An 11,273-nucleotide genomic window follows, 5' to 3' on the forward strand; every position below is an offset into this window, starting at 1 on the left:
AAGTCCAAAGTACAAACAGGCATGCCCGGAAGCAAGGACGAGCTAGAAGCGGTCGGTCTTGTAAATTAGCGTTCGTAATGGAGAATTAACATTCATGATGGGGCAAATTATGAAGTCTCGAAATGCAGCGCACAATTCTCTTCTTCTTTAATGGGATAATAATGAAGCTGCTTTGCTGGTGATATTTATGGAGTTATGGCAAAAAGAATTTTACTTTCTAGTGATATCAAGAATAATATGCTTTTTTTTTTTTTTTGGCAAGTTACCACAACAACATTATCCCGTAGTTTTTAAGATCAAAGATACAACTATGTTGGTGTTCCTTGTCCATTTTACATTGGGAGTAGGCAGTTACGTTTAAATAAAATACAAACTGTCATTTAAGTAAAACACATAGCCAAGTAATATTCTCCACAATTTTTTTTTTTATTGTGCATTAAAAAAAAAAAACAAAATTTAAAATTTTGGTCCAAGAAATCCTCCTCCTGTTCCTGGACTGAACTTGGGTCAAAGCAATAACTCCCAAGGCCAATAATAAATAACATGTTATCTCCTCCGATTCCGGAAATTCCAGAAATGAACTGAAAAGCGCAAACTGAAAAGCGCAAAATAAAAAACGCGAATCAACACTCGCCAAACTTCTACTAAAACAAAATTTAACAGAAGGAGCCCAAAGGGTGGCGCTAAAGAGCTGAAAAACCACATAGTGCGTCACTACGTTTGTGTTTGTTGGCCAACAATTCCTTTCTGTTTATATGCAAGACAAAATCCAGGCACACGCCTTCGGACAAAAGTCTGAGGTTTTGTCTGCGGAAAATTCAATTGTGTGTACCAGGCTTTACTCTGGTCCACAACCAGGTGCTGTTTTTTTCTTCCTCTACTTTACCTCCATCCCCTGTTCTCTGTTCAGCCTAAATGGCCCCTCAACTCATGCACTTCACCTTTTATGACAACTGAATCGGGGACAAAAGCTGTAGTTGGTCCCAGCAGTGTGTGACTTCAGCAAGGATAGGCAGATACCAAACCTGCTGTTTTCAGTTAGAGCTCTTTCTGTGCAAAGCAATTCCAAAGTCCTCTGGGTGTGAGCACCATTACATGCCGCTGTATCCGGTAACAGGAATCTCTGTTAGCCATGCATTGCCTGTAAGGAGGAGATGAACTGAACAGGAGCTATGATTCATATATATTTTACATTTCAAGTGCCACCAGCTCCTTAATCATCTGACATTGCTCTGAAGAGTACCTTGAACACAGTAAGATGTCAGGCAGAAGAAGGAGTTGTCAGTTTGCAGTGAAATCATCCAATTTGAAGCATGCATATATGGCTTACTAATGATGTTGTGCATAAACATGGCTCCTGCACAGCCCATCTCTTTTTTTTTTTTTTTTATGGATGACCTGTAGGTTGTAGTGGCTGTAGACTACTGGCAAAACACACTGATCCCAGGAAAACACTGGAATAACCCATAAGGTTAGTAGGCAAGGTGAGCAGCTCCTGTTGCCATAATATACATGGGGGACATAGCATAGTAAATCTAAATATTAAAAATCTAGAAAATATTGAGGACTTGAAAATCTGTATAATTAGAAGATTTGGCATTTTAAAACAGCTGTTTTATTGTAATGGCTAAAATGGCTATAAACCTAAACCGACTTTAGGGTCTCCGCTCCCACATCTATGTCCCCTATTCGGTGTGTTCCACTGAGGGTGCAGGTCAGGCTAGGAGTTTGCCCTGACTCCATATCAAAATTGCTATGTTTATAGTAGTGGTTATTTTCTACAGCTGAAACCTTATTACTCATTAGCGTTCCATAGATAATAAACCTCATAGTTGCTAGGGTGCCTTTACATGGGCGTTAGCAGACCTGCATGTGTTTGACATTCACCAGCAGCTTTACCTGAGACTTTCATTGGCACAGTGGTCATAGTATGATAGTAAAAGTTAGCCAGCCTCCTTCTAACATGCACTCCATTTTATTAAAATTAGTGTGTGCGAGTCACCGGTGCAAAAAAAAAAAAAAAAACACCTATTGTTCAAGCAATATAAAAAACATATAAAGCCAGTTGCTGCAGTCAAATAATGAATTCCTCCGATAGGTGAAATAAAATTGAAGTAAAAAATAGTGTTGGCTGCACTACCCCCAATATCATATTATGAAATACACCACTTGTTCTAAAATAGTTCATATAAGTGACATAAATAAAACAAGATATAAATATAGCCCAATGGTATATGATTACTATTACATACTCACACTCTTGATTACAACTATAAATCAAAAAAATATACTTCAAAATAACACCATTTAAACTTCCAATATTGTGTATTAAATTCTATATAATATTGCCCAATTTTGCTGATCCTTGCAATGTGCCAATGGAACAGTGAATCCCTGTGTAGACTGTCCACTATGAATGTGCTATTCCTGTGCTCTTAATTCCTCATCCGTGATTATTTGTGACTATTCCACCACTCCAGTGACAACACCACCACCACATGGATTGGCCACTCACCAGATAATGGTATACATACGCCTTTGGTTCATTAAGGGATAACCATTCCACTTGTGTTGATTGTCTATGCTGTCCCCAAAACAATTATGAGTATGTATTATCTGTCCTCATGAGAAACAACAAACGGCGATCATTGAGCAATAAGCTAGCACTGTTTATTTATAAACAATAAAAAAGAGACTGTAAACTCACGTGTTCTGGTGCCCATGGGCGGGCACCAAGCTTATCCAGCAGTTTGAATGGATAAAGATGTCGCTGTATGTTTCCTATGCCGGCTTATATGAACTATTTTAGAACAAGTGGTGTATTTCATGTTATGATATTGGGGGTAGCGCAGCCAACACTATTTTTTACTCCATTTTTTTAGCTCTTCTAATCGTATCCCATTACTTTTCTGTCTGGCTTATACTTATACTTAGACTTATAACATAAGCATTTCCCCACCTCAACCCAGGAATTCTGCCGACCTTGAAGAGACCTGTAACCCCACTTTCTTAACTGATTCCAACTTCCACTGGAGATGACAATACCCTCCTAGAGCCCTGTGCCTGCTTGTGAGCAAGATGCATCATGGTGTGGCGGGCAGCACACACCGTCCAAGTTTGGCAGTAGCAATATATTGTAGAAAGGTCAAACACATTACAATTAGGGCTGGCTTGTAGGCACGGCCGTCTGGAGCCACTTATGAACTGTAACAACGGCCTGTAGACTTGAAAGATACTGACAGAGTCTGCTGCGAGGAGAGGAATGCAGCCTGGCCGGTTCACACCCAAAGGGGAGGCATCTTGAAGCGAGGTAGACTTAGTCCGTGCACTGTCCCTTCTCCTCGAACCTCTCTCTTGATCTAAGCACTGTCCCTGCCAGACAGGGAACCTGTCTTTACACTAGCCACTTGCAGAAAGTGAGCCCAACCCGGAGTCTTAAATAGACTCTGCCTGACCAAAGAACCCACGTGGGGCACCAGCGTCCATGTGACCTTGTGACTGCAGGAAGTCATAAATGAACCAAGTTCCTTACAACTTCCTTCCCCTCCTGCATTGCTGCTTTGGCCGAGTGCCACCTGCAGTGGGGAATACAGACTGCACCTGCCTACATACTTAGATGCACTTGAATTTTTTTCCTTCCTTCCTCCCTCCCTGAATCCTTACGTGCACTCATATTTTTGTTCCTTTCCCTCTTTCTGACTCCCCACACCACAACCCAAGGAATTTGTCCATCTTAGTGAGACCTGTGATCTACCTTCCACTGATTCCAACTTCCCCTGGGGATTACATGCCCAGAGCCCCGTACTGATAACAGCTGTGCCTCTTTATGTGCACTTTTTTCTTCTGTGCTTCTGTCATCCAGTATATTGGCATGTTTTTGTGAGTGATATTCTTGCCAAGTTGTTCATTCTAGAATTACATCAAGGTTTTATAGTACACGCTGAATGCTTTTCTAGGCATTCTCTAACTGGTTACCTTTTTTATTTCAATATAGCATTGTTTTTTTTTTTTTTTTTAATTTAATACCTGCTCTGTGCAAAACCATTTGCGCAGGGCATAAAAGTACAACATCTTTGTTTAAAAAAAAAAAAAAAAAAAAAGAAGAAAAAATCCAACCTTTATTATCACTTTGTTCTATTGTTTGCTGCATTTGCTTGCCTAAGTAACTTGCTTGTCAAGGTTTGCAGTTAGGAAATGGAACTGTGTATTCTGTTTTTTCCATTTTTGTAATTTTGTGCTGTTGTGTTATATAATCTGAGCTGACATGTGTCACCATGTTCCTTCATTGTTGAGCTGTGATTTGCTGCCTTGCATTGTTCATGTGTCCTTGCATTGTGGCAGTGGAAGTATTTTCCTTCTCTGTCTTGGGTTCCTCCTTTAATATCATATCCTGTGTTGGTTCCAGAGAAGCAGCTCGGGAGTGTCGCAAAAAGAAGAAAGAATATGTCAAGTGTCTTGAAAATCGAGTGGCCGTGCTTGAGAACCAAAACAAGACTTTGATTGAGGAGCTGAAGGCACTTAAAGATCTATATTGTCATAAAGCAGAATAAATTTTTGACTTTGAACTTTGTTAGAGGCATGACACTGAGCATTTTGCAATCCGGATCTCAAAAATGGACTGTAAGCCCAAGATGGACTCTGTTGATTTGGGTTTCTTAAGAATTAGTAGTGTTTCTTACTGGTGTTAATCACCTACTTATTTTATTCTTCTTCTTTTTTTTCTTTTTTTTTTTTTTTAATTGCTTTTATCAGTACAATTGCATGCACATGTTTGTTGGTATATTTTTGGATTTTACCTTCTACAGGGCAGCTGCAAAGGCCTCTCCTCTCCAGAAAAAAAACTCTACATTAGAAGCTTGGAGAGTCGTGCTGCTGAGCTGGAATCCAAAAAACGGATATTGCAAGAAATGTTATACCTCCTTTCTTGCAGCAGAAATTAAAGCAGTTTAACTATGTATAAACCTTCAGACCAGAAATCCTCATTTTGCCACCATTACACTTTTTAACATTCCTAAAGCATTCTGCCGTGTTCCCACTAATAGCATTAACATGATTTTTTTTATAGTAAAACAAAAACCATAAAAAAACAAAAAAAAACAAAAAAAAAAAACTATATGTATATATTGTATTAATATATTGTTCAGATAGGTAGTTTCTACACACTCTAGTTTTGCTACATTATGTGACACAAATTGTGACCTAAACAGTAAAATATTTTTTTTAGAGATTGTAATTTCACAGCATACCTCAGGAACAAATGTCTGTACAATACAATTATTGAAACTTACATGTATGACAAATATTTGATTTCCCATGATTTGAGCGATTTTCCTTTTTGTTTTTGAAGTTTATTTGGCGAGCCAAGTCTTGTGTTACTGGTCTCAAAGCAGTGGATATATCTATGTGTGTGTCTGAAACAAGACTTCACAACTCCAGTCCTCAAGGGTTATAACTATCACAGTGAGAGCCTGCACAGTTGTAATACTAGGGCCTCATGCACACTGGACTGGACTTTGGGTTGAGGCATTTTTTTTCTGCAGCCAGTGAACCCTCCAGCATGTTATCCTATGTGTCTATGCACACATGAACTTTTATTAGCGTTTTTGGCAGGAGCGTTTCTTGGCTGGAAAAAAAAGCCAGAACTAGTGGGTTTGGGTTTTTCACCTGTAAAAATGTTCTAACTCTGAAAAAATGCGGCTATTCTGTGTTTTATGAGCGTTTTTGAGCCATAAGCTTTTGTGGGAGTATAGTTTTGCGTAAGCTAAAAAAATGCTACAAAACTCATACTACAGCTACAGCTTTTTACAGCGAACGCTACTGGCATTTTTATAATGTCCAGTGTGCATAAGGTCTAATAGTTTTTTAATGTATACCTTTTTAACTGTTTTTATACCTGTAAATCCTGCCAGTAGATCTGTTCATTTTTCATTTCCATTAACAAGCCAAGCTGCCCACCAAAACTTTTGGTTACGGGGTTGGGACAAATCAGTTGACACTGCTAGGAGTGCTTACAGTGGTCAGCTTTTATTCATATGGCGAAGGAGGCAGGGCAACATGTCATGAATAAAAGCTGACCGCTGTAAGCACTCCCAGCAAAAATTAACAGATCTACTGGCAGGATACCCTGCCTCCTTCCCACTCCTGTGTCTCTCTTGCCTATTCAAGAATTTGGTTTTACTCCTTGTCCCCTGCAGGTGCAGAGATACGCTGCAGGGCATCAGGTCCTAAGCTAGCCTTGCAGCATAGTTGTGCACGCACTGGTTTTCTAGACCATCTGCGCACCCGTGGGGTTTCCCGTGTTTGCACAAAGATGGCTATCGGGGCAGTCCCTGGTCTTTGCACATGCATGGAAAAATACCTGCGCGTATGCAGATGTGCCAAAAGGCTTTGCCAGGACCTGAAGCCCGGGCAAAGCCCTTTGGTGCATCTGCCCATGTGCCCATAATTGTAGTGCCGGGGCGGGCGTTGAGCCTCCTGAGATAGACTAAATGTCCACTTTTTTAACTATCTGACCTCACACACTGTACATCAGAAGTTGGAGTTGGTGTGTGTGTATAGCTAGCCATAAACTCTTCAAATTTATCTGTCTCATTCTGCCTCGTGGGCTAAACAAAAGTAATCCATTGTTTTCCCACGTCTCCACTTAGCAGGTGGATGAAGAAATGTCTTCTGACAGATACTGTATTCAGCAGTCCCTGCTCCAGTGGAAACCTAAAAGCAATTTATCTTCTCCCCTAAACGCCATTCTAACCAAAACCCCGTTGCACCAAAACCGACCCTTTTTCTGAACATAAGCATGATTCAAGCAGTTTCAGCCAGCTTTTGATCACATTAAGGATATTAGGGCAACCTATTGCCCACAATTTTGTTTGTAAATTGATAGAAACTGTTGGTTGTATTTTAATTCGGTCTCTTGATTGCAAAACATATCAAAAGTGGTTGAAAGTGTAAATTTACCAACCAAAATTGTAACCTTTAACCGAACCCTTAATCCTAATTTTTCATTCCTAAATAAAATTTTACAATATCCTTTCTTATATAATGTTGACTATTACCAAAAATGTATTGTGCCATGCCATGCCATTCATATAATCAGAAGTTTTGGCATCAACCTGACAGTTACATTATAGCTAAACATTTATAAAGTCTGTGACTATTCCAACTGGTTCAATATATTTGTATACTGTTTATTGGTAACCCATGCACAGAAAAGTGTCTTATGGCTTCCTGATTAATATGAATAATGAAACAAAATAAAACAGGGCTGATTTAGCATAGCCATAGAGGCTTTGGAAAGTGTTTGTTTTACTTTACAAAATTCATTTTCACTTCGCTTAGTAAGTAAGGTAAAGCTGTATTTACTTTCACATGTAAAGCCAGCCATAGATGGATCGAATCTTGGTCAGTTCAGCATGGACCAGCTGAGATTTGATCCATCTTTAGGCAGGCTGGTTGTACTGAAGTCGATCCATTGATCAACTTCAGTACACCCGGCCTATCAGATGTTTTTGCATGTGATTACTGCCTGCGACTATAGGTGTTAGTAGTGTGTTCTGCCGGTAGGATAGGCTCCCCACCAGCAGAACACAATAGCGCTGTGGGAGGGATTGTGGGAAAGAAAATTTGATTGATTCAAGCAAATTTTCTTTCCTGCAACCCGTGGCCCTGCTTTAAAGTGGTTGTAAACCCCATTCATGAAATTTGACCTAATCACATATAACTGTAGTGTTTACTTATCTCTCTCCAAAGATCTAAGTGCTGTTTCTTCCTACTGCTTCGATCCTCTGTTATCAGCAGTCACTTATGACAAGTTCTCCAACACATGAGATAACATCAGCTGAAAATTTGTGTTGGGGAGGGAGCTTAGAGGGAGATGAGCAGGGAGCATGTCTATTCAGACTACAGCTCTGCATGTTCCTTTGTTCCTCTGTCTATGTGGAGTGGGGGTGTGTCACTTTCCTCCAATCAGCTCTCACACAGTGTATTCCCAGACTCCACACCCACTGCAGAAAGAGGAAGCAAGATTTTTAACACGATTTGCACTTTCCAAAGAATGTAGAACGGGGAAGACAGCAGATATACATGTAGAAGGATTTGTTTTATCTCTGTATCATCTGAGGCTATTCACTTCACTGGGTATAGGAGAGGGTTTACAACCATTTTAAGGAAAAAATTGGATTGTTGGAGTAAACACAGCTTCACAGTATTTACTAAGCCAGGTGACCATTTTGTAACTCCTTTAGTAAATCACTACGATGTTTTCACCTGTGTGTTTGCCCCTCTGGACTGGAGTTTTACGGGTCTGTTCACAAACCGAAATGTACATACTAACCTGGTATGCATGTTTCCTCTTTTCCAGTTTTATATAAATGGTGTTTCCTTCTGTTTTATTCTGCATTTTTATGTGATGTCCTCCCATTCCATTATGCTTTGAGTATTAAAACAAACATACTTTTAGCACTACACTTATTTTTTGTAGAATCTGTAGAGTGAAGCTTCATGCCTGATGATTGTTTCAGTGTTATTATGCATTCTATATTTATCATTGCCATTTCAGTATAGGGCCCGTTCACACTTCTATTTTCCTACAGTAAAATGTAATGGATTTACTGCATGAAAATGCCTTCCCATTAGAAAACTCATTTACTACTCTGTAGCCAACTCATATTGATGTGCTGCAGGTTGATGAGGTTTTGAAAAAAATATATGTAATATTTTTTTCGTGTTTATGCACACTGTGCAGGTCTGTTTAAAATAAATGGTAAATTTGTTTATCACACAGCTCCGTGTGGTTTAAATGCTTCTCTTATCTCGATTTTTAAAGATTTTATCACTTTGAAAAAAGTGCTTATAGACCCAAGAAGAAGTAGTACGTGTCAACCACATGTTTTACCATATACATACAGAAGTGTGAAAGGGCCCTCAAACTGACCATAGAGACAATTTTAATTGTTAAAACATTTCTAAAAAAAACAAAAACAGATGAGATCATTTGGCTCAATGTGGAAAAAATCCACAGTTTTTTTTACTAGGTGTCTGTGTTCATTGGGTTTCTGAGGTCAGCAGCATCATGCCAGGAAAGTGATTGTGATCTGTGCCAATCGCAATGACTCATTCAGAAGGTGTTACCTTCTTTTTTTTGTTTACATAGGCTCACTTTTAAAAGGGTTTACCAAACCTATCCTAAAAGATAACAACAGTACTAAAGTACATATAGCGTATTCTGGTAACTGTTTGTTTGTGGTTAATATATATGTAAAAAATTATAGTATTGTTTTTTTATTCAACATACATCTACATCTACAATTTATTTCTATTTTTCTCTTAGGCCCCTTTCACATGGGCAGTGGGTACTACCACCCTCTGTAAAGTGGTCCATTGATTTTCAGAGGGTGGTAGAGCAGCCAATTCCAGGAGTTCAGGAGGTGATCCTGCTGCCTCTTTAAAATTATGTTTTTTTTTTTTTTAATTTATTTTTTTCGATCCCAAGGGGGGGAGAGTTTGTATTGAAATACTGCACAGCAACTGCAAGCTAAGCCTTTGGCTCGTGGTTGTTGTGCGGTCCCATTAACCTCAATGGGCAAGTTTTACAGGCAGTGCTGATTGTCAAACCTGACAAGCTATCTCTGTTAAAAAGCAAAAACAAAAAAAAAAAACTAAAAAAACTGTTTGAATTTGCAGTTTCATGTGAATCACCCCCTAAAGCCATGGCGGGCTTTAGGTAGGTGGTTGGGGGACAGTAAAAAGGCGGACCAACAACCTATTTTTTTTTTTTTTTTTTACTGCCTGACGAGATTCAAACTGTGTATGGGCAGGCTGAATGTACCAAGTTGAACGATCGACGAGCTTGGGTACAACCAGCCTGTCAGATTTGCTAGCCGCTAGCAATAGTTACTGTCTTCTCCCGGTGGGGACCCATCTCCCCCTCCCAAGCCGGGAGAATACAATGTCTCAGCAGGAGGGATTCCCCTGCCAGCACTATCTGTGCAAATGTATTTCCTGCAGCCCGTGGTTGCAGGTAAGAAATTTGCACCATCTATGGCCTGCTTAAGGTTTAATGGAACGCTGGTTGAGAAGGGCTGTTTTATACTAAAAACAATTATTTGCATTCAAATGGAGTTACTACGCAACAGTGGTGAACATGAGATTACTTGCACTGTTATAATATGTGATCACATTAATAGACCCATGTGTATAGTTATGTACAACAGAAAAGTCTATGCATTTTGTGGAACTGGTCTACTTCCTCAGGACCAAAGATGTGTTTCTTTTTCCACCAAAATGCTTTATGCCTCAACATTAGGTCTCCTAATCGAATATATCAAAAGAGGGTGTTTGTTTTGTGTGAAAGGTAACTTTGTTTTTAGGTTTGTTGATTTTCAGGGATACGTGCAGACCAAGCTTTCCATGGAAAGCGACAGGTTATCTACATGGTTTATATGTTTAAAAACAATTCCAGTTAACCAGAGACAGAAGTAGGACCCATCCAATTACCGCTGCACTTGCATCCCCATGACATTTAAACAGAAGAAAAGACGTTTAGATTGGGATTTTATCTTGCAGTGAATGCAACAGTAGCTGTTGAAACATGGCAAAAAATGTACAAAAAAAATAATCAAAATTTTAAAAAAGGTAATCAATTATTAAATACCTCCTACAAAATGTAAAGAAAATGTTGAAAAATATATGTATTGAATATTACCATTGCACGTGCTAATCACATACATTTGTCAAACTAGGATATTTTTGTTAACCTTGGTCCTTTAGGCCTTAAGTCCTCCTAGAACTACATGTTAGTATTCAAACGCTATAGCCCCCTCCAGCCTACTAAGGTTCTGGCATTTGGTAGTTGAATTGGGCGTTTGATGTGAGCACTAGAGAGACTATTCTTCACTTGGAAAATGTCAAGACCTTGGATTAGAATCCAAGAGGCTCCACAGGGGAAATTTCCTTTTGCTTTCTGGCTTGGAAACACAACAGGAAATCTCCCCAAAGCGAAGAGAATTCCCATCTTTTCCAAAAAAATAGTGTATCGTACACAAACAGCAATACAAAATTTAGAGGTTCTAATCTGTCTAAAAACTCTAGCCAAAACTGAAAAAAGGTTTTGCTTTGAAAAACTCCTAAAGTGTGACTAAAGGTAACATTTGTTTTAGTTTTGGTTAGAGGGAAGAGTGATTAGAACACCTATCAGGTTTTTATTGCTGTCTGTGCCCCAGTTAGGGAGATTCACCCTAACAGGGGCACCCTTGTTTACCATTATCCCCAAAAGT

At 39.2% G+C, this 11,273-nt stretch overlaps 1 protein-coding gene across 2 annotated transcripts in view; it reads left to right on the top strand.

Moving 5' to 3' along the window:
- CREM (cAMP responsive element modulator) overlaps positions 1-8,463 on the top strand; it is a 36,473-nt gene extending 28,010 nt beyond the window's left edge. For both annotated transcript variants that reach the window (XM_073629887.1, XM_073629886.1), the window contains one exon: positions 4,406-8,463. In XM_073629887.1, coding sequence (XP_073485988.1) covers positions 4,406-4,550 — 145 coding nt within the window. In that variant the 3' untranslated portion in view covers positions 4,551-8,463. The remainder of the gene's footprint in view (positions 1-4,405) is intronic.
- The last annotated feature ends 2,810 nt before the right edge of the window (positions 8,464-11,273 follow it).

Source organism: Aquarana catesbeiana, linkage group LG05, assembly GCF_042186555.1.
Source record: "Aquarana catesbeiana isolate 2022-GZ linkage group LG05, ASM4218655v1, whole genome shotgun sequence".
In the NCBI taxonomy this organism is placed as follows: Eukaryota; Metazoa; Chordata; class Amphibia; order Anura; family Ranidae; genus Aquarana; species Aquarana catesbeiana.